The sequence below is a fragment of the Silurus aristotelis genome (genome assembly GCF_946808225.1).
Source record: "Silurus aristotelis genome assembly, chromosome: 1".
Lineage (NCBI taxonomy): Eukaryota > Metazoa > Chordata > Actinopteri > Siluriformes > Siluridae > Silurus > Silurus aristotelis.
The window spans coordinates 3,618,379-3,642,845 of NC_139574.1; the positions used below are offsets into that span (position 1 = coordinate 3,618,379).

Below are 24,467 nucleotides of genomic sequence, written 5' to 3' on the forward strand. Positions count from 1 at the left end.
TCATTAAGTGTTTTATTGCAGTTAAAGAGCTTTGGTTCTCTCAGTGTGGCTTTGTTCACACACATAGCTAGTGTTTTTATGCTTCTCCCAGAGGTCTAGTGTTCTGAATTGAATAGCTCCAGTGTTTCCCTCCTCGCAGTTACGCAGTAATTGTTAAATAAACAGAGGAAACAAGTTCCTAACTCACATCCTTTACAAGAGACCTCCAGAAATCAGCCGTCATGAATCTACACCACAGAATGGATTCAGATTTCAGACTCAGATGCTTAGAGCAGAAAGAGAATAAAGAAATGGTGTGTTGTGTGAAGTGTGTGATGGTGTGTGATGGGGTGTTTTGGTGTATAAATGTGTATGATGGTGTGTGATGGTGTGTGATGGTGTGTTTTAGTGTATGATAGTGAGTGATGGTGTGTTTTGGTGTATAAATATGTATGATGGTGTATAATGTTGTGTAACCCAGCCATTAGGGGGGCACAAGCCAGTGCACTCTTAGTGCCGGTCACAAGCCCGGGTAAATGGGGAGGGTTGCGTTAGGAAGGGCATCCAGCGTAAAACATGTGCCAAATCAAATATGCGGATCACAAATGAGAATTTCATACCGGATCGGTCGAGGCCCGGGTTAACAACGACCGCCACAGGTATCGTTAGCCGACAGGGTACCGGTGGAAATTGGGCTACTGTTGGCCGAAGAAGGAGAAGGAGAGGAGGAAGACGTCTACAGAGACGGCAGGAAAAGGAGCAGTGTAGGAGAGTAGAGGTTCGGGTTGGTACTTTAAATGTTGGTACTATGATGGGTAAAGGGAGAGAAATAGCTGATATGATGGAGAGAAGAAAGGTAGATGTGTTGTGTGTTCAGGAGACCAAGTGGAAAGGAAGTAAGGCCAGGAACATTGGAGGTGGGTTTAAACTGTTTTATCATGGTGTGGATGGGAAGAGAAATGGTGTAGGGGTGATTCTGAAGGAAGAGTACAGTAAGAGTGTAGTGGAGGTGAAGAGAGTTTCTGATAGGGTGATGATCGTGAAGGTGGAAGTTGAAGGGATGATGATAAATGTCATCAGTGCCTATGCTCCACAAGTTGGCTGTGAGATGGAGGAGAAGGAAAGATTCTGGAGTGAATTAGATGAAGTGGTAGATGGTGTACCTAGGAAAGAACGATTGGTGATTGGGGCAGACTTTAATGGGCATGTAGGTGAAGGGAACAGAGGTGATGAGGAGGTGATGGGTAGGTATGGTTTTAAGGAGAGAAATGTGGAAGGGCAGATGGTGGTAGATTTTGCTAAAAGGATGGAAATGGCAGTGGTGAACACGTATTTTAGGAAGAAGGAGGATCATAGGGTGACGTATAAGAGTGGAGGAAGGTGCACACAGGTGGATTATCTTCTGTGTAGGAGATGCAGCCTGAAGGAGATTGGAGACTGTAAGGTGTTGGCGGGGGACAGTGTAGCTAGACAGCATCGGATGGTGGTCTGTAGGATGGTTTTGGAGGCGAAGAAGAAGAGGAGGAAAGTAAGGTTTGAAAGAAGAATAAGATGGTGGAAACTGAAGGAGGAAGAGTGTAGTGTGAGGTTCAGGGAAGAGGTCAGACAGGGGCTTGGTGGTGGTGAAGAGGTGCCGGATGATTGGGCAACTACTGCAGGAGTGATGAGGGAGGCAGCTAGAAAAGTACTTGGTGTGACATCTGGAAATAGAAAGCAAGACAAGGAGACGTGGTGGTGGAATGAGGAAGTGCAGGAGAGCATTAGGGGAAAGAGGTTGGCAAAACAGAAGTGGGATCGACAGAGTGATGAGAAGAGTAGGCAGGAGTACAAGGAGATGCGGCAGCAGGTTAAAAGGGATGTGGCGAAAGCCAAGGAAAAGGCATATGAGGAACTGTATAAGAGGTTGGACACTAAGGAAGGAGAAAAGGATTTATACCGATTGGCCAAGCAGAGGGACCGAGCTGGGAAGGATGTACTGCAAGTTAGAGCAATAAAGGATGGAGAGGGAAATGTGTCGACTAGTGAGGAGAGTGTGTTGAGAAGATGGAGGGAGTATTTTGAGCAGCTGATGAATGAGGAAAATCAGAGAGAGAGAAGGTTGGAGGATGTGGAGTTGGTGAAGCAGGATGTAGATAGGATCAGTAAGGAGGAAGTGAGAGCAGCGATTAAGAGGATGAAGAATGGAAAGTCGGTTGGACCAGATGACATACCGGTAGAAGCGTGGAGATGTTTAGGAGAGATGGCAGTGGAGTTTTTAACCAGATTGTTCAACAGGATTCTGGAAGGGGAGAGGATGCCTGAGGAATGGAGAAGGAGTGTGCTGGTGCCGATCTTTAAGCATAAGGGGGATGTGCAGACCTGCAGTAACTACAGGGTAATTAAGTTGATCAGTCACACTATGAAGTTATGGGAAAGAGTAGTGGAAGCCAGGCTGAGAGAAGAGGTGACCATCTGTGAGCAACAGTATGGTTTCATGCCGAGGAAGAGCACCACAGATGCCTTATTTGCTTTGAGGATGTTGATGGAGAAGTATAGAGAAGGACAGAAGGAGCTGCATTGTGTATTTGTGGATTTAGAGAAAGCGTATGACAGGGTGCCGAGAAAGGAGTTGTGGTATTGCATGAGGAAGTCAGGTGTGTCAGAGAAGTATGTGAGGGTGGTGCAGGACATGTATGAGGACAGTGTGACGGCAGTAAAGTGTGCAGTAGGTACGACAGACTGGTTCAGGGTGAAGGTTGGACTGCATCAAGGATCGGCCCTGAGCCCTTTCCTGTTTGCAGTGGTGATGGACAGGTTGACGGACGAGGTCAGACAGGAGTCTCCCTGGACTATGATGTTTGCAGATGATATTGTGATTTGTGGTGAGAGTAGAGAGCAGGTTGAGAAGAGCCTGGAGAGGTGGAGATATGCGCTGGAGAGAAGGGGAATGAAAGTCAGTAGGAGTAAGACAGAGTACATGTGTGTGAATGAGAGGGAGGGCAGTGGAGTGATGCGGTTGCAGGGAGAAGAGGTGGAGAAGGTGGAGGAGTTCAGGTACCTGGGGTCAACAGTGCAAAGTAACGGAGAGTGTGTTAGGGAAGTAAAGAAAAGAGTGCAGGCAGGGTGGAGTGGGTGGAGAAGAGTGACAGGAGTGATTTGTGATAGAAGAGTATCTGCAAGAATGAAAGGGAAAGTTTATAGGACTGTGGTGAGACCTGCGATGTTGTATGGATTAGAGACAGTGGCATTGAGTAAAAGACAGGAGGTGGAGCTGGAGGTAGCAGAGCTGAAGATGTTGAGGTTTTCGTTGGGAGTGACGAGGATGGACAAGATTAGAAATGAGTTTATTAGAGGGACAGCACATGTAGGATGTTTTGGTGACAAGGTGAGGGAGGCGAGATTGAGATGGTTTGGACATGTGCAGAGAAGGGACATGAATTATATTGGTAGAAAAATGCTAAAGATGGAGCCACCAGGTAGGAGGAAAAGAGGAAGGCCAAGGAGGAGGTTCATGGATGTGGTGAGGGAAGACATGCAGGTAGTTGGTGTGAAAGAGGCAGATATAGAGGACAGGGTGGTATGGAGACGGATGATCCGCTGTGGCGACCCCTAATTGGAGCAGCCGAAAGAAGAAGAAGAAGAAGAAGAGGTGTATAATGTTGTGTGAAGGTGTATGATGCTCTATAAAGGTGTATAATGGTGTGTGATGGTGTATGAAGGTGTATGATGGTGTATAATGGTGTGTGATGGTGTATGAAGGTGTATGATGGTGTATAAAGGTGTATGATGGTGTATAATGGTGTGCGATGGTGTATAAAGGTGTATGATGGTGTATAATGGTGTGTGTTGGTGTATGAAGGTGTATGATGGTGTATAATGGTGTGTGTTGGTGTATGAAGGTGTATGATGGTGTATAATGGTGTGTGTTGGTGTATGAAGGTGTATGATGGTGTATAATGGTGTGTGATGGTGTATGAAGGTGTATGATGGTGTATAATGGTGTGTGATGGTGTATGAAGGTGTATGATGGTGTATAATGGTGTGTGATGGTGTATGAAGGTGTATGATGGTGTATAATGGTGTGTGATGGTGTATGAAGGTGTATGATGGTGTATAATGGTGTGTGATGGTGTATGAAGGTGTATGATGGTGTATAATGGTGTGTGATGGTGTATGAAGGTGTATGATGGTGTATAATGGTGTGTGATGGTGTATGAAGGTGTATGATGGTGTTTAATGGTGTGTGATGGTTTATGAAGGTGTATGATGGTGTATAATGGTGTGTGATGGTGTATAAAGGTGTATGATGGTGTATAATGGTGTGTGATGGTGTATGAAGGTGTATGATGGTGTATATTGGTGTGTGATGGTGTATGAAGGTGTATGATGGTGTATAATGGTGTGTGATGGTGTATGAAGGTGTATGATGGTGTATAATGGTGCGTGATGGTGTATGAAGGTGTATGATGGTGTATAATGGTGTGTGATGGTGTATGATGGTGTATAATGGTGTGTGATGGTGTATAAAGGTGTATGATGGTGTATAATGGTGTGTGATGGTGTATGATGGTGTATGAAGGTGTATGATGGTGTGTAATGGGGTGTGATGGTGTATAAATGTGTATGATAGTGTGTGATGGTGTATAAAAGTGTATGATGGTGTGCACTGGTGTGTTTAGGTGTATAATGGTGTGTGATGTTATATGAAGGTGTGTAATGTTGTATGGTGTGTGATGATGTATGAAGGTGTGTGATGGTGTATGAAGGTGTGTGATGGTGTATGAAGGTGTATGAAGGTGTATGAAGGTGTATGAAGGTGTATGATGGTGTATGATGGTGTATAATTGTGTGTGATGGTGTATGAAGGTGTATGAAAGTGTGTGATGGTGTATAAAAGTGTATGATGGTGTGCACTGGTGTGTTTAGGTGTATAATGGTGTGTGATGTTATATGAAGGTGTGTAATGTTGTATGGTGTGTGATGGTGTATGAAGGTGTATGATGGTGTGTAAAAGTGTGTGATTGGCGTGTTTTAGTATATCCTGTAAGGGTAAATTGTGTGCGATGGTGTGTGATGGTGTATGAAGATGTGTGATGGTGTATGTAGGTGTGTGATGGTGTATGATGGTGTATGATCATGTGTAAAAGTGTGTGATGGCATGTTTTGGTACAAAAGGGTGAATGATGGTCCGTGTTGGTGTGTAATGGTGTCTGATTGTGTGTGATGGTCTGTGTTGGTGTGTAATGGTGTCTGATGTGTCAGAACCACATTGGGGTTTGTTGTTCTCTTAACAACTTTCTGAAAGCTCTTTAGCCAGTGATTGTTCACTCACTGTTCCTTTTGAGCTGTTTGATAAAGCCAACAAGCCAGAAAGCTCCTGGCAAACTCTGCTATGATAATGGGCACACTGACATGCTAATATAATCAGTGGCAAAGACATTGAGACGCTAAACAAACTGTTTGTTTTTATCACAAAATTGTCCAGCGAGTTCTAGGACCAGATCCAGCCCATGGAAATCAATTCATTTGGCTGAAATATCAACACAACTTCAGAGACACATATTGCATTCTGAAAGACTCAGACACACTAAAACAGATTGGGTCTACATGTCTAGGGCTCAGCATCAAAACACAATCTTGTCCTCCATCTACTTCCTGTATCTACTTTCTCATGGGAATACACCAAATACACACTTTCTCATGGGAATACACCAAAGCCTAAGGTCCTAAAAGTCCCAGGATGTGCGCCTTGAAAATACCCCCCTCCCTGCATCAAGTATTCCGTATTTCAGAGGTCAGGGGTTGTTTCCATGCAACTCTCAGACCGAACGATGCAGGAAATAAACACTCACCCTGTCACCAGGATCTCCAGAGGGTCCAGGGGGGCCTTGTAGACCAGGGGGTCCAGGAAGTCCCTGAAGAGTTGGAGCAAAATCAGAAGTTTTGATGTCTTTATTGGAAATGTGGGAATTGTAGAGATGGAATAAAGAGGCAGGAAATCTTGGTGATGTAAGATTAATAATTCAAATAAAAACCCCTCTGTGTGTGTGTGTGTGTGTGTGTGTGTGTGTGTGTGTGTGTGTGTGTGTGTGTGTGTGTGTGTGTGTGTGTGTGTGTGTGTGTGGACATTGGATTGATAACAGATAACACAGTTTAGATCTTTGGAAAGAAGTCTATTAGAGTATTCTTAATGTAATTTACTTACAACAGGACCAGCTGGACCTGGGGGACCCTCCACCAGCATTCCCTGAAATCAATCAATCAATCAATCAATCAATTAACCAATCAAGCATGGTAGAACAAAACCATATTTAATATCACTGCTTTATTTCAGGATAATGTGTGTACTTAGTACCTGGTTTGGGATCTACATAATCCAGGATGATTCCTCTTACATCTATCTCATTCATACAACTGAGCAGCTATGGGGGTTAAGGGCCTTGCCCAGGGGCCCAGGAGTAGCAGTTTATGGTGTGGCTTGGATTTGATCTCATGACCTTCAGATGCAAAGTCTAATTCTTTAATCACTTAGCTACCACCTTCTGGGGCACCAGTACAGCGTGATGATTGACAAGCTCCTCATTGATATCATGTACACCTAAATAACGTTCATGTTTATGATACCAGAGCGATGTAACACGGGTCCTGATATCCTGAAGTAAATCTGATTTTTTTAGGAAAATTCTAGCTCTATACATCAGACCTGAGCTACTTTTGGATGTTGTCACATGTTGCATGAAGGAGAACAGAGAATCCAGGCTTGTCATTGCCAGTATCCAGGGTTATTAATGGCATTATCTCATTCATACACCTAAGCAGCTATGGGGTTAAGGGCCTTTCTCAGGGGCCCAGGAGAGGCAAAACACCCCTCATCACTTAGCTCATTGTTTTAACGCGTTATTTAGCGATATCTCTTCAGCGAGCTAAATCAATAATTATCCGCTGGGGAAATACCATCTCCAGACACTCCACGAAGTGCTCGTGAGTGTCCCAGTACGCTCCTCTGACTTACCGGCTCAACGACGGCCGGTTCTCCTTTCTCTCCTTTGGGTCCCAGAAACGCCGTACCGCCTCCAACCTAAGGACACAAAGCAGGTGAAGATCAGCACACGTGCAGCCGTTAGAGACGGATGGAAGTATAGAAGAGGGATGCACATGCATGTGATGAATGTTTGTGTCATGAAGAATGTGCTGTATGTACACCACAGCGAGGATGAATTCTGGATTCTGATTGGTCGAAATGTAATGAAACTGATAAGCGGTTTGACCCGATGTTTTATTGATCCGTACCAAATCGCTGTGGCAAAAGTGGGATAAAATGCTTCAGGATATGGATTATCTTCAGTAATCGTCCATCCTGAAGCATTTTATTCCTTACATACTGCAATCACGTCTTGAAGTAATCTTTTACAGTGAATTCAATCGTGCAAGAAACATTTCCTGAGAAAGGTCATGGGTCATGCCAGGAGAGTCAGTGAGCGAAAGAACTGTTTATTGTGTGTACTGAAGAAGAGTATGATGGAGGAGAGTGTGTGTGTGTGTGTGTGTGTGTGTGTGTGTGTGTGTGTGTGTGTGTGTGTGTGTGTGTGTATATATATATATATATATATATATATATATATATATATATATATATATATATATATATATATATATAAAATGTGTTAATATAAAATTAACTTGTTAATAACACTATGTATTTAACGTGATGTGAACGGACATTTCTGTGATAATTTTTATTAAAAATATAAATAAATAAATAAATAAATGAATAAATAAATAAATATATATATATATATATAAAACCTATATATTGTGTGTATCCTAATTGTCTGAACATAGTAGATCCAATAACAAATCACACATAGAGGAGTGTGCACACAATTAATTTTACTCATTAGCCTTTCCTGTAATCTGTGTTATGCCACATGGGCAAAAGTTTGTGCACCCCTGACCATCACAACTATACTTTATGTCCTTGTCGAACAACTTCTGGATTTATTCTCCCTCGACTGCTATAATAAGTGCCACTCCTCTGAATCAGAAACAGAATGAGCTTTAATGGCAAGTATGTTTGCACTTACAAGGAATGTGTTTTGGTGACCGAAGCTTCCAATTGCACATTTTTTTTATCAAATCAAATCAAATCAAATCAAAATTAAAGTAAATTAAACTTAATTAAAATAAAATAAAATAAATACAAATTAAGCTAAATTTAATTTAATTAAATCAATTCTACAATGTAATTAAAAATTAATTAAATAATGAAATAAAAAATGTAATGAAATTAAAAGTGATATTGTACTTTTTAAATAAGTGTTGATGCTGAGATTAGTCCCCATTCAAATGCTCTAAATGGTAAAGGTTCTTGTATAAGAATCTGAAAGTCTGTAACCCTTGAACTAAACCCCTAGTGTAAGAGAATGTGTTACAGTTGACCCTGAACTCTGACCCCGGCCTTTCTAACATATTGATATACGTGGCTATTGTACGTTTATGAATAAATCTGCTTGTCAAACAATAATATTTAACAATATTTTCTCCATTTTCTCTATGAAAATAAACTGCAAATGTCATGATTAATTAAAACTTTCAGCATGACTATGCAAACCTTGTGCACTAATCAATCTCCATGAAGATCTGTGAACTGGGCTGGAAGTGGAACATCTCCTGCTATAGAACTGACTGTACCCCAGGTCTCCTCACCTCACCTACATCAGAACCTGACCCCACCCAATAACACTCATGTATCTGAATGAGCACAAAATCTCAACAAAATCTAGCGGAACATCTTCCCAGAAAGGTGGAGCTTATTATAAGAGAAAAATGGAGACTAAATAAGGAATGGAATCCTTCTCAAAGAACCTAAATGTTATGGTCAGGTGTCCACAGACTTTTGTCCACAAACATGAGTTATGACATTTGAGTATAATACACTGTTTATTCATTACAATAATTATTAATAAATAATTAATAAAAATGTAAGCAGTTCTTAGGTGTGGATTTGGACCTTGTGAAGTGGAAAAAGGTCTGAGATCGGGGTGAATAGTGTGTGTGTGTGTGTGTGTGTGTGTGTGTGTGTGTGTGTGTGTGTGTGTGTGTGTGTGTGTGTGTAAAAAAGCAGGGCGTGTTTGAACATACAGCTGGCACTCTGGAATGAGGTAATTACTGTGCCTTGGGGCTAACAGGGCAGATAGAGTCTTGACAGGCTGCTGGGTACGACCTCAACACACAGGACTTCCTTCAGATTAATGTGGAAAACTGTGTGTGTGTGTGTGTGTGTGTGTGTGTGTGTGTGTGTGTGTAAAGTCCTGGAATGCATGTCTATCTGCCCTTTGAAATATTGGTGATCTTACCTTTTTTAACTTTAGGGGGGGTGGGGTTGCAGGGCATACAAAACGCTCCTTCTATCCCACTTATCAGATAAAATTTTTTTTTTATTGGGTGTCATTTTTTCCACAAGGCTAGCATCGCTAATATATATTGACAGCGTATAGCTACCAGTCTCGCATGTCTTAATAAACTCCGTACGATGCTCCGTTATGACGTCACAAAGCTAAAAACTGCTTCGCTGGAAAACCGTCTTGTATAAATTTCTTAATCGGAACAATTTGGAGTCATGTTGAGTATGGCGGGGCGTGGCCTAAAGAGTGTGGGCGGAGACTGTGGCCATCGATGTGAAATCGCATGCCTGAGGTAAAAAAAAGAAAACTGCTATGCATTTGGTTTGGCTAATTTCTTAACTGCAGAAAAGATAAATAAATAAACAAATATCACTGTATTTTTAGGAGTAATTATAAGTCTTAAGGTTTTATTACTTTTAATAATGATGTAATCGAGATGTTATATCGAGAAGATAAACGTTTTCAGGTACTCAGGCAAAGGCCTTCAAGAGAATTTGTGCTAAGTCACAGCATCGTTGGCTAACACAAGACTAGCCGCTAACCTAGCTAGCTCGAATAGGTGACTCCAAATTCTGCATTTGATTATTTTCAGGTCGCTGTGCCCATGAAAATGTGGTTGTTGTTTATTTTAAAGCAGAAGCTAACCAGCTTACATGAGCGAATCTATTTGCGTTCTCAAAACATTAAACTATACAATCAGATTTCTCAAGTAAATATGATAAAAATATAGTCAAATTTTGAGACAAAATTTATGATTTAAATTGGCCCAAAGTGTGAGGGCGAGACTGTGCATTACTGGTAGCTATGAGCATCCCTTTATTACCTGTAGCCTATATTGTATTTTTAACTGGTCATGTTAGCAATGCTACGTAATGCTAACTGTATTTGCAGCATGAAAGCATTACGACTTACAACAACGTGACAGCGATGGATTCGTCATGCCAAGCGTCTTGTTAAAATCGCACCAAGCAATGTGCAACACACACTCACACAATGTTTGATCACACATTGCGATACTTACGCCAGCTTTGACTTGCGTTTCTTCTGTGTCGGTTTCAGCGGGCACAGCAGGCCCAAACTCATCCTCGTAATGGGGTACGGGGTTTGGGCCGGCGTTGCCGAAATCATCGTATGCACCAAAGTCATAGTGAGATTTGTCAAGCTCGCCCACGTCGTACTCCTTAAGGTTGTACTCCTTAAAGTCGTACGCGTCCGCTTCTGCTGTGGCGCCGGGCTCGTTGTGCTCGGGGGTGATTGTGGGATCCGCCTCAGCGTAGGCCAGCTCGGGGTCTGAATTACCCACAATCCCCTCTTCCACAGCCTTATTATTGGCAAGCAATGCAGCAGCAAGGGGAGAATGAGAGGGTGGGAGAGGGGAGAAGGGAGGTACAAAGAAAATGAAGAAATAGAGTGATAGAGGGTGAGGGAATGAGAGGAAAAAAAGGATGAGGGAATAGGAGGAAAAAGTGGAGGTAAGGAGATGGGGTGATAGAGGAGGTGAGGAAATGGAGTGATAGAGGGGGTAAAGGAATGGGGTGACAAAGGGGGTGAAAGAATGGAGTGATAGAGGAGGTGAGGTAATGGAGTGATATAGGGGGTGAAGGAATGGGGTGACAAAGGAGGTGAAAGAATGGGAGGAAAGTGGAGATAAGAGAAATAAGAGAAAATAAGAGAAAAGAGAAGGTGAGGGAATAAGAGGAAAGAGGGGTGAAGAAACGAGGTGATAGAGGGGTGAAGGAATAGGAGGAAAGTGGAGATAAGGGAATAAGAGAAAAGAGGAGGTAAAGAAATATGGTGATAGAGAGGTGAAGGAATAGGAGGAAAGTGGAGAGAAAGGAATAAGAGAAAAAAGGGATGAAGAAATGAGGTGATAGAGGGGTGACAGAATGGGGGAAAGTGGAGAGAAGGGAATAAGAGAAAATAGGAGGTGAGGGAATTAAATGAAAGTGAAGGTAAAGGAAGGGGAAAAATTGCAGATAGAGGGAACAAAATAACAGAAAGAGGACGTAGAAAATAAAGAGTGGAAGGACAGAAGAAGGAGAAGAGAGGCGAGCGATATAAAAATGGCGGTTAGTTAAGCAGGTAAATGTACTGTATTCATGTTCTATATGAAATTTGCATAAATGCATCTGAATGAATCACAGCAAGTAGAAGCCTGAAAGCGAGAGGTCACACTTTTATATCCCTGAAGATTCTTCAATAAACGCCATGTCTTTTTAACATTTCTTTTTAATTTTATACATTAATTTAATCATTTAAAAAATAATTCAACTCAGGGACAAAAAGTGTTACCTCAGGTTTTCATTAGAGTCAGTTATTCTGCTTTTTATACAGTGACATATTTCTGTCTTTTCACATATTGTTTCTGAGGAAAGAAAAATGGGCTTCGATGTGAAACACGACAGAAATAAATGAAGCCTGAAATCGCATGTCTGAGGTAAAATAGCAAACTGTATGCATACGGTTGTGCTGAACTGTTAATATCTGGAATTTTCTTTTATAAATAAACAAATATCGCTGTATTTTTAGCCAATCGTAAGTCTTAAGGTTTTATTACTCTGAATAATGAAGGAGCTTTGCTTGGTAAAACCCTTTTTAAACAGTAGTAATGCTAACTCACTGGTTCACTGGCTAACACAAGACTAGCATCTAACCAAGCAGGATTGACTGTGCTTGACTAGCACAGAGTTCTGAATTGTTGATTATTTTTAAGTGGCTGTGCCCATGAAAATGTGTTTTTTTTAATCGCAGAAGATAACCAGCCTATACAATCTGAGTTGTTGAAATCTCAAGTAAATATGATAATTAGCGTATGTACAGTTAAAATAAAAATGCAACTCTCTGAGTCAAAATTCAACAATGATAGAGAAGTTTACTATAGCTTTTTTTTTTTTATAGCTACAGGTTGGAATTTCTGAGTTATGATCTTTATTTGGACCTAGCATATGGACAATTTGGTAGTGCTAGTCCGAGTCTTATCTGATCTATTGATCATACTGAGGATTTAAGGATTAGTCATTAGACATTAGTTGATTGGACAAGATAATGTCCAAAAAAATGCATTTTATAATTATAGCAGGCATCTGATGAGGAAAACTAGCATGGCTAGTTCATGTATCATTGACATGGACATCAGCAAGCAAAACACAAAGCCCAAGACAATCCACTGAGATGATAAACATGTTAAATACATGGCCATACAAAGTGGATTGATTTTTTTTCAGTCAACCAGAGACAGAAAAAAAAAACACAGAACACTCCTTCGTAATTGTTTCTGTGTTTTTTGTTATTTCATACCGACTTATTTTCCAGTTGCTAGTCTTTCCCAGGACTAATCTAAATCTTTTATCATTCTTTAAACCAAAGAAAAAGGAGGAAAAAGTGAAATATTTACCCCATTAGGTCCAGAGGTGGCATCAGGAGACTGTGTCTGAGACGCATCTACAGTCCCGTAGTCAAGTTCAGTTTCACTATAGAACTCGCCGTCTAAGTTGTTTAGCTTGAAGCGGTGTGAGAAGATCGAAAGAGAACGAGAAGGAAGAACGAGAAAGAAAGGATTAACGGACGTGCACACTACAGCGCCATCCATAGGCCTCTAGGACTGCCTGCCTTTCTGCTCGGATTAGAAGCATCGGAGATCTCCCTCAGGTCAAGAAGAGAAAGACGGGAAAAGAGGAGAGATCTCCATGCCATGTTTTTATTTTTTTTTAGGATTTTACCCTTGTACCGGGCCTCCTCGCCGGAGCTGTTGCCTGGTAACCATTTCTCCAAGTCTTCTTTGGGCCTAAATTTTTAGGTGGTTTCTTTAATGAGGCCGAGGACTTAAATGGAGGCTTGGGTTTGGACTTAGTGGACTTTGTCGTCCTCTTGGAGACACTACGCTTCACTCGCTGGACGGAGGGTGACAACACACGCACAAAAGACACAACACATCAAAACATCAGGATCGAGACAGCAAGACATAATACAACAGCAAAGATCAGAGAAGGAGACAGACAGACAGACAGACAGACAGACAGACAGACAGACAGACAGACAGACAGACAGACAGACAGACAGACAGACAGACAGACAGACAGATAGATAGATAGATAGATAGATAGATAGATAGATAGATAGATGTTGGTCCCCTCAGGTGGATATGGACAACAGACGACACTTGAGACCCAGACAAGGAAGTCACATGACAATCGCAGACATGCGTTTTCTCTTTTCTTTACCTGGGACTCTGAAAATTCATGAGGCGTGTCGGTGGGATTCGCTGCATCATAGTAATCATACGGCTCTCCATAATCTACTGCAGTTGCGTACTGGACAGAGGGAGGAAATGAGGTCAGAGGAAGTTAGTGCAGAGTATTAAATATAGAACACGACACTTCCTGTGATGTAACAGCCCAAGCTGGATGTTACATATTGTTAGCATTTACACTGTAATGTATTTGATTCATTTGTATGTTTAAAAGCATCATCTGAAGGCGTCTGTGAATCAGAACCATGAGATCATGCTTTCTTCAGGAATTTACAGTAGATTTTAAAGTAGAGCTGGGCGTGGGTGTGTGCGTGTGTGTGTGTGTCTGTGTGTGTGTGTGTGACCATTAAACAGTGAGAGTGAGATCAATTACATCACTGTATTCTTTTTTACTATACACTATACCGACAAAAATTATGTGGACACCTGACCAAAAGACGTGGTGTGTAAACTTTCATAATTTAGTTTTTAAAGTCATTGAATTGTTTATTTTTTCCTTTTTATTGTTAAATATATATTTATTAAAAAAAAAATGTTTTCATATAAAAAATCTAATTCAATTTGGGTATTTAGAAAGTTTATCATATCGCCCACTTCTACTTTATAGAAAGATATAAATGTGTGCTGCATTGGTCACCTGACCATGTGAGAGAGAGAGAGAGAGAGAGAGACAGAAAGTAAGAAAGAAAGAAAAAAAAGAAAGACGGACGAATGGACGGACAGACGGACAGACAGACAGAGAGATAGACAAATAGATAGATATATAAAGAAGAGAAAAAGAGAGAGAGAGAAAGAGAGAGAGAGAGAGAGAGAGAGAGAGAGAGAGAGAGAGAGAGAAAGAAAGAACGAAAGGACAGACTGACAGACAGATAGACAGATAGATAGATAGATAGATAGATAGATAGATAGATAGATAGATAGATAGATAGATAGATAGATAGATAGATAGATAGAGAGGGAGAGAGAGCGCGAGAGAGAGGGAGAGAGACAGAGAGACAAAGAGACAGACAGAGAGAAATCGAGAGAGAGAGAGAGAGAGAGAGAGAGAGAGAGAGAGAGAGAGAGAGAGAGGGAGAGAGAGAGGGAGAGAGACAGAGAGACAAAGAGAGAGGGAGAGAGGGAGAGAGACAAAGAGACAGACAGAGAGAGAGAGAGAGAGAGAGAGAGAGAGAGAGAGAGAAAGATTAGTTAGGTTGACTGATGGTATTTTAATGAATGTATAAAAAAGCACAGGTGGCTGCAGATGGTAAAAAAGGTCTGTGATCTCACGTCTAAAGGGGATGAGATCACAGGGACACATGGGTGGGATGTACAGCAGCTTTGATTTGTTATAGGAAGTGTGTTTTGTACAGTAAATGTGTGTGTAAGCTGTAAAAAGTGCTTATTAATCATTAGATTGTTCCAGTCTTTGGAAAGGTGTGTGATACAAATACATACAGGATTCACATCAAACACACATTCATTATTATCATATGCAATAATTAATGAATGTAGAGGGGAACATTTGCACTATGGCTCGAAGGACAATCTAAAACAAATGAAGCTGTTAGATGAGAGCCGTATTGATTAGATCTGACCCATTCTCACTCTCCTTTCCCACTACAGGAGGTTCAAAGTCGCAGCAGAAATGATGGTACTGATGAACCTCTGTTCAGCTAAATGTCCTTAATCCATCATGCATGTGTGCACTTGAGTCCCCTTTCAGCTGTCAAAACAAGCCCAGGAAAGGGCTAGCGAACACTCAGCAGGTCCAGCCAAGCAGAGTAAGGCCTAGCCTGACACAACTAAGCCCATATCCAGCAAGACCTAACCATCAGACAGTACTTCAAAGTCCAAATGCAAAGCTCAAACAAGATCCAACAGCAGCATAGTCATTATCCAGAACAAGGCTAACCAAATGCAGAAAGGCCTAGTCATTATCCAGGTCTAGCAGATCCTAGCCAAGAAAAACAAAGTCATGGTCAGGATTATACAGGCCCCAGAAAACGACAGATTCTTGTAGAGAAGTCCTGGACGAGCCCAGTAGGTGTCAGGACCTTCCCAATCTACGAAGATGTAGCCAGTCTCAAATGATCCAAGGAAGATCTATAGAAACCTATCCAAAACTCAATTACGAACAGTATTGCTTCACCAAGACTAGGCGGTCCTGATCCAGACAACCAAGACTATACACTTCCAGCTAATGTGAGCATTTTCAGATGTTTCAGCGTGACGCCGACGTAAACGATTGAAGACGAAAGTGTGGATTTTGAGCGTTAAAAAACGTCGTTTCAAATCTATTCAGATTAGTGTAGACCTTAAAGCGTCTCCCGTTTTGCTCGTGTGCAGTACTGGCACATACTGGACTGGACTTTTGGGAAACAATCGAAAACGAAAGTGTGGACACGGAGCGATTGTAGACGAAAATGACGTTTTCAAATTTAAGCCTTTAAGTGTCTTTGTAAAACTATACAATCTCAGCCAAACTAAACCAATCAGGACCCAAATAAACCGATCAATACTAACTATTTCCATTCATAGATGATGCTCATTGCTTCTGTCAGGATACATCATCACTCGAACAGCATTAACGCCCAAAGCTCCGCATCAAGTACCTACAGCATCCTCATTTCAAATCCTTAAATAAACATCCGGTTCAGAATTCCCACATTACCACTTAGCAAAGTGTCCTTTTCAATAAAAACGCTGTAATTGCTGGTGCTGGCTGCGTTTACACGGCAGGTGCCAAAACGTTCCTCCCGAGATATCAGCGTAGCCGAGAATCTGCAGAATGCGTAAGCAAAATAATGCCGCGAGAAACGCCGAGTTCGCTGCCAGAGCGTGTTCGGCGGTTCATCAACCGAGGAGCTCCCTCTCTTTGTGTTCCAGTACATTACGCAGAACATCATCCCAAAAGAGGGAGAGAAAAAAACCCACACACGAGACACTCAAGAACATGACTGTACAAGACCAGACAGGGGGATGTAATCATTCTTAAGCTCTGAGCTCATTCTATACTGGAGCCTGAAATAAAACACTGGCAGGATATTATATAGTGTAAAAAAAATACACAAATAAATCAACACTAGAAGTTTTAGACAAATTACCAAATCTTAGCGTATGGCGACATGAGGCATCTGGAAATCTATGCTAATACCCCAGCATTGAAAATCCCACCTGGTAAAAACTTCAATAACTGGTCTAAACTCCTGGTCATGGGTAACCATAAGAACAAGTTAGCTGTGTAGTATAGCCAATCCCAATCCTGGGTGGAGTTTCCAGACATTAGCACAATATTTTGCTTAGAAAACAGCAACTGTTTTATGATCGTTGTCATGGTTACCTAGCAAAAAGAGCACTAAATCCTGAAGAATTAAGAAAACTTAACTAGCCTCGCAAAAACAATGCTTTACTGCTAACGGAAGCTAGCCAGATAAAATGAGTTGTTGTCCAAAATCTTATTAAAAACATTCATACTACTATACAACACTAACTAGCTAACATAAGCTAACCTGAGAGGATTTATATATCTTTTATTAAAGCATAATCGTAAATATTTAATTAATCAGCACGTTCAATTCTTGCTAACATTAGCTAATTATTCAGAGCGACTTACAACTGAGCAGTTGAGAATTAAGGGCCTTGCTCAAGGGCCCAAGAAGAGCAGCATGGAGATACAGGGATTTAAACTTATAACCTTCTAAAACAGAATAAACCACTAAGATAGAAACCATTGTAATAATGGTGTACAGTAGAAACCGATATGTTCCCAAAAATGTTTTATTGGTTCTTAATGGTTTAGATTACCAGGAGACCCACAGGTTTGCAACCACCATTACAGGTTCCATTAAAACCATTAAAATTTTTATTAAATTTATTCCCATTAAGGATTGGTGGGGGATTAGAAATGTGGTATAATTAATTATGACTCGTTTGAAAATAAAATTTCCAGGTGCCCCATGTTGCCACTGACGCTATCAGTATGTACTAGCAAGTGGACAGTCCAGGTTTGTGAAGGTCACCATGTCGATACTGACCTCTTCCTCCGGTTCCTGAGCTTGCAGCGTGTCCTTATGGGGCGTGTCACAGTCGGGCATGTAGTGTTCACAGTAATCGTACGCCGCTTTGGGGTCAGCGACGATCAGCAGCTGTTGGATATCACCCTGCGAGAGACAGAGGGAAAGAGATGTTTCGTTCCTTACGTTTAATAACTGTGTAATCGGAAGGAATTGGAAGATGACTGTCCTCAGCAGGGTAAATCACAAGTCATACAGTGTAAGAATACGGCGGGGAGCCGTGCAACACGTTCCTGTCAGACGCACGCGCAAATCGAGACAGTAAATTACTGCTCTACGCTTTATAGGGGCTGAAATTAAACATGTCCCATCAGGACCGGGGAACACCTGCAGCAGCCTCGCCGTGCCGATGATAACCAGGTATGATACACACATAAACACATGTGGAATAAAGAACTCGAGCATTTCTAAATGCTGAAGGATTTCTACAGAGTTTGTTGGCTAGCTTGCAAATAGATTAGATTAGATTTGATTAGATTAGATTAGATTAGATTAGATGCCTTTACCTGTCACATGTACATTACAGCACAGTAAAATTTTTCCTTGTTCAGAAGCTGGAGTCATGACACTGGAGTAGAAAGTGTTATTCCTATCATATTAATACACACGTATACTTTGCACTCGCAATGCAAGCTAGCTAGCACATGCTAACCTGGCAACGAAAGAAGTTAACAATAGAAATTAAATTTTAGTAGCCTCGCAAAAAAATGCTTTACCGCTACCGGCAGCTAGCCAGATAAAATAAACGAGTCTTTGAGTGTATTCCTAAATACTATTAAAAAACATTCATGCTACTATATACACTCTCACAACACTAGCTAGCTAACATGAGCTAACCTGATAGGATTTAGATATCATTTATTAAAGCGTAATTAATAAATATTTTTTTAATCAGCACTGTTAATGCTTGCTAGCATTAGCTAACCTGGGAGGATTTATGATAGAATTCTAGAGTTGAATTAGAAAACGAATTTGCATTCATGACGCAAACTAGCTAACATTAGCCAACAGGATTTATAGATCTTTTTTAGCTAGTTAAACTTGATTAGCCTGACACAATCCACTCACAATTCATCCTTTATTATATATCAGATATACACTCATAACACCAGCTAGCTAACATTCGCTAACCTGACAGGATTTATATAACTTTTATTAAACTGTAATTGTAAACATTTTCTAAATCAGCAATGCTTGCTATCATTCGCTTACAAAAAGAGTTTTTATGATAGGATGCTTAGCATTAGGTAACCTGACTAGATTTCTCAGCCAAATTTATAAATGTTTGTAATCCAAGCAGTACTAAACAGGTAGCTAATGCTGGAGACCGTCACATAATTTCTAAAAGGGCCTACATTCTGACAGGATTTATAACGGATACTTCTAAGTCGTTTTTTATAAAGTCTTCTTTATTTTCACTGTTAGCTTGAGCTTGCTAGCAGGAGCTAATTAGAGCTATTTAAAGAAGTCTACAGAGGATTTATTTTTATAAATGTATAAATGTTTGCAATTCTTACAACACTAGCAAAATAGCAGATGCTGGCTAGTTCGGAGGAATTCCTGAGAGGGAATTTGAGAAGGTTTTTACTGCAGTTTTACATCGCGGAAATGAGCAGGATTTCTGATAAAACATATAAAGATTCAAGCTTAGTTTTAAAGGACAATGTTTTTGCAGCTAGCTCCTCTTAGCACTGAGCATGCTCGGAGAGGGTGCTGTCTGTATTAGAGATATAAAGATACAGTGGGTTTAGGTACAACACACACACACACACACACACACACACACACACACACACACACACACTCATACACATACACATACACATACACTCAGGACTCAGGGCATGTCTTGGCCCGCTTCCTTCTTCACCGCTGGTATCTCTGATACACCGCATTCTGTTCTTCTGCCCTCATTCACCTTTATACATCTTTTTTTCCACTCCTTCAAGATGGCCACCAGAACTATTCTTAGCTCTACAACCTTTCATTCATTTTTTTATAGCTAACAGAAAGCACGTCATCAGTGAACCACTCGACCAAGCCTTTTCGAGAGAAACATCTAATCTCTTATTCACTTGTGCGCTTTGTGTGGCTGGTGGCCGTAAGGGTGGCGTTCTTTCCTCATTAGCATCTTTTAACGCTAAACCAGCTTGAGGTCACACACCAGCTCCAGATTTTCTGCTCGAGCTCCAGCACCACCCTGCTGAGTTTATTTAAACAGTGTGGTGAGTTCGGCTGCCCTGACTACGGAGTAAAACTCTGAATGACCTCGCAAACTTTAGGAACACACCCAACCCCCGAAAACACACTTATAGGCGCATCGCTTCCACACGCATGCTGTTCCCCTCTCATAAATCACCTACACATGTTCAAGCCCATCAGACTGTTCCAAAAATGAAAAGTATGTCAGCATGGAAAAAAAGGAGTTTGAGAATTTCGGTAATGGAAATTTCATCCTTAGTACAAGAGGGAGCTGTCTTCAAAATGGTTCAATGGACGATCTGCCGAAGGACTCACGACTGGTGGTAGACTAAAGGCTCTCATGTTAGTTCTCACTCTCCAGTGTTCTGTATTGTTTAAAGACTATAATCACACTCTTGATATCACCCACATGAGGATGGGTTCCCCTTCTGAGTCTGGTTCCTCTCAAGGTTTCTTCCTCATTCATCTAAGGAAGTTTTTCCTTGCCCCAGTCGCCACAGTCTTAATCATCAGGGATAAACGCATGTCATTCCCTTTAACTCTTAATTTCTGTAAAGCTGCCTTGAGACAATGTCCATTGTGAAAAGCGCAATAGAAATAAACTTAAAATTTGGGGTGGACTGGGGTAGACTAAAGGCCTGCTGGAGGACTGATGACCAGTAGTACATGTTTCTGAGTGAGACAGGTAGATTTGTCTTTAAGTGAGACAGAAGGCTGTGCCTAAATGAGACAGGTAGACGTGTCTCTGAGTGAGAAAGAAAGGTGTGTCTGAGTGAGACAGGTAGATGTGTCTCTGAGTGAGACAGAAGGGTGTGTCTGAGTAAAACAGGTAGACGTGTCTCTGAGTGAGACAGGTAGATATGTCTCTGAGTGAAACAGAAGGGTGTGTCTGAGTGAGACAGAAGGGTGTGTCTGAGTGAGACAGGTAGATGTGTCTCTGAGTGTGACAGAATTGTGTGTCTGAGTGAGACAAGTAGATATGTCTCAGAGTGAGACAGAAGGGTGTCTCTGAGTGAGACAGAAGGGTGTGTCTGAGTGAGACAGAAGGGTGTGTCTGAGTGAGACAGAAAGGTGTCTCTACGTGAGACAGGAGTACATGTTTCTAAATGAGATTAAAAAGTGTGTTAAATGAGAGAGACTGATTTATGTGCCTTTAAGTGAGACAAGTGGGTGTGACTCAAAGTGAGACAGGTGTCCATGTTTCTGAGTGAGATTAAAAATTGTGTTAAATGAGAGAGACTGATTTATGTGTCTCTGAGTGAGACAGAAGGGTGTGTCTGAGTAAAACAGGTAGACGTGTCTCTGAGTGAGACAAGTAGATATGTCTCTAAATGAGACAGAAGGGTGTCTCTAAGTGAGACAGAAGGGTGTGACTGAGTGAGACAGGAAGATGTGTCTCTGAGTGGGACAGAATGGTGTGTCTGAGTGAGACAGAAAGGTGTCTCTAAGTGAGACAGGAGTACATGTTTCTGAGTGAGATGAAAAAGTGTGTTAAATGAGAGAGACTGATTTATGTGCCTTTAAGTGAGACAAGTGGGTGTGACTCAAAGTGAGACAGGTGTCCATGTGAGTGTCTGTCAGGTTTGATGATGTTAGCTTGTTTTACCAATGAAAAGTACAGGGACAGATTTCTTTAAAACAGGGTAACGAGGTATGTTTTTTAAAGCAGACTAATTAAAATTTTGTGAGCTGTTACATTTGAGTTGAAAAAGACAAGGACCAGCAGGAGAGCATGCTAAAACCTGATCAACATCTGGCACATCTGAGCTAGGTTTATAGAAGCTCCTAAGAGAACATCCAGCAGTTCGTTAAGGTCTAAATGTGTATGCTTGAAGACAACCGACCCGTATATCCTAGACTTTAGAATCCAGGGCTGTTACGAGATTCAGGTCAAAGGTCATGTGGAGAATAGAGCACATTTCAAGGTCATGAGGTCACCTTGAGAGAATAACTGAAATACTTTAGGTGTGACATGTGAACTGTTCCTGAACTAGAAGCTTCTGGAGATGAACAGCTGCTGAATTCTTGTAAAAAAAAATAATAAAATTTACATTTATGTTCATTCTAGTAAAACAGATGTCAAAGTGTAAACTGGCTAGTTTACTGATTGTTAGCGTTAGCTTGATTTGTCAATTAGCATTAAATGTTCACAGAAATCAGATTCAGTCATTAGCAATGTTAACGATTAATTTGCTAGCAAGTCAGAAGAATTTGCCTTGATCTGGTTACATGATTAGCATAAAAAAAATCAATGTAAATTTTATTAGTAATGTTAGCATGAGCTTGACGTATCGACTAGCAATGTTAGAACTAATCCGGTTCATGAAACAGTTTTAATTTGGTCCATCAAAGCCTCTGTGAAATGGATTCTTAGCTATCATTTTAATTTTGTATAATTTGATGGATTTCTAATTGAAAAAGGAGTCGATGTGATGTTGATTTTGTGATAAGATCGAAAAACAGGAGACTGATAAGGATTAATGTTGTACTGCTAGCATAAAAATGACTGATTAGCCACCTATTTACTCAGTAAGCAGCAATGATAGCACAAGTCTGTCATTGATATTTTTGTGTATATTTGTTTATACATGAACATGATGCATGTCAGACTTTATTTATTCATACTTCGAGGCCTCGGTGTCTTTCAGAAGAAGTGGAGATGATACACCCCTGGCCTGGGGCCACATGGAGACGACTGAACCTTAATACACACTTCATTACACTACAATAACTTGGCTATGTAGCAAACAAACACTAGGCTAATTCAAGAACCTGGAATATTAGCGCAATCCTTTGCCGCCCGTCGTTTCATCAAGTGATAGTTAAAATGCTGAGAAGAAGCAGATCAGTAACGTACTTCAGTATTTATTTATTTGTTTGTTTTTTACTAATTACGCTGCTTTAGATTATTTTATTTTTTTGCGACAGGCTAAAGCAAGGCCAATCAGAGTATCTCATTCCAGAGGTTTCAAAACCTTAAATATACACAGTAAGGCCAAAAGTATAGGGACACCCGACTTTTCCAGCCATATGTGGTTCTTTTACAAAAGTTGGAGACACACAATTGTGCCTTTGGACTTTTTTCTTCACTTGAACTTGGAAACCGAAAAATTATTCCAGCATGACAAAGGCAAACCTTGTGTACAACGCCACAGCTCCATGAAGATCTGCTTTTTCGTGGGTTGGAGTGGAAGATCTCCTGCTATAGAGCTACAACCCTATAGAGCATGAATGAATGTTCTTACTTCACCTACATCAGATCTTGACCTTACTAACACCCTTGTGGCCAATTGAATCTACACAAATCTCCACAGAATCTAGAGGAACATTTTTCCAGAAGTATGGAGCTTATTCTAAGAGCAAATGGAGACTAAATGTGGAATTTGATGTTCAAAATGAAGGACATAACCAATCTTATGCTCTGGTGTCTACAAACTTTTGGACTTAAAAACGTATTTCTAATTGTTATTCCGAGTCCGAGGTGTGGTTTAAATGTACGACGATGTTATCAAGTTTTCAGGGGTTTGTTATTGGTCTGAAATATCACCTGGACATTTCTTTCGCTTCTGAGCAAACTTCTTTTCAGGTGCAGATCTTTTCAAGTCCAGACTCGGCGTGAATCCAAGACCCGGCTCTCTCTCATTCTTTTTAAAAGAAAGGGAGTGGTGAATTTTATAGGAGTGAGGGAGGGGATAAGGTGAGGGGGGGGGGGGGGGTCGGGGGGAGCTGTAAAAACCTGTGAAGGTTGGCGGGAAAGAACAGATCACTTGAGATATGTTTTTAAACTTGAGACAACGAAAAAAGTCAATCCTTCCCACACTAAAGAACTAAATTTAAGGCTTTCCCAGGTTCTAGTTCCCAGTTTCCCAGATCCAAGCACAGCACCACTGTAAGTCGTAATCATTCGTCACAACGTGACATAAAAGTGTGACAATCAAGCAGTCAGCCAGTCACAAGGAAACGATTTCGACCTCACCATAAGCTTGGTTATGTGCCTCTTTTTGAACATACCATTCCACATTTGCTCTAATAATAAGCTCCACTCCTCCTGGAAGATGTTTCACTAGATTCTGTGGAGATTTGTGCTAATTGGGAAACTGAGGTAACTCAGGTACTGATGTAGGTGAGGAGGTGAAGAGGCCTGGGGTGCAGCCAGCGTTCTAGGGTTGGAGCTATACAGCAGGAGATCTTCCACTTCAACCAATAAAAAACAGATCTTCATGGATCAGTTTTTTTTTTGCACTGAGTGTCTTTCGTTTGTTTACATTTTCTTTATATATGTATTTTCTTTTTTTTATTTTAAGTTTCAGGGTGATGAACACTGACAGGGTGAACCCTTGTCTGATATTGTCTCGTATTGTATGTTTTATCTTGTATAGTCAAAGTAAGATCAACAGCTGGACCCAAATTCCTTGTGTGTCAACACACTTGGCCAATAAACCTGATTCTGATTCTGATGATGCTGAAGCTGACGGCTCATCAACCAAAGGCCGAGAAAAAATATTTTCACCCGTATGGAGACTCTCTGTTTATATATCGAGTGAGGAACCTTTGCTATGTTTCCACACGGACGGTTAATGTGGATTCCCGCAAATTTTA

The 24,467-nt window shown here is 41.0% G+C and overlaps 1 protein-coding gene across 1 annotated transcript in view; it reads right to left on the bottom strand.

Annotated features, from left to right (window-relative positions):
- col11a1a (collagen, type XI, alpha 1a) overlaps nucleotides 1-24,467 on the bottom strand; it is a 97,465-nt gene that overhangs the window by 55,189 nt on the left and 17,809 nt on the right. The window contains exons 5-11 of the mRNA XM_083549677.1: nucleotides 17,628-17,753; nucleotides 13,583-13,672; nucleotides 12,757-12,861; nucleotides 10,384-10,683; nucleotides 6,971-7,036; nucleotides 6,164-6,205; nucleotides 5,811-5,873 (exon numbers count right to left, since the gene is read on the bottom strand). Coding sequence (XP_083405803.1) covers nucleotides 5,811-5,873; nucleotides 6,164-6,205; nucleotides 6,971-7,036; nucleotides 10,384-10,683; nucleotides 12,757-12,861; nucleotides 13,583-13,672; nucleotides 17,628-17,753 — 792 coding nt within the window. The remainder of the gene's footprint in view (nucleotides 1-5,810; nucleotides 5,874-6,163; nucleotides 6,206-6,970; nucleotides 7,037-10,383; nucleotides 10,684-12,756; nucleotides 12,862-13,582; nucleotides 13,673-17,627; nucleotides 17,754-24,467) is intronic.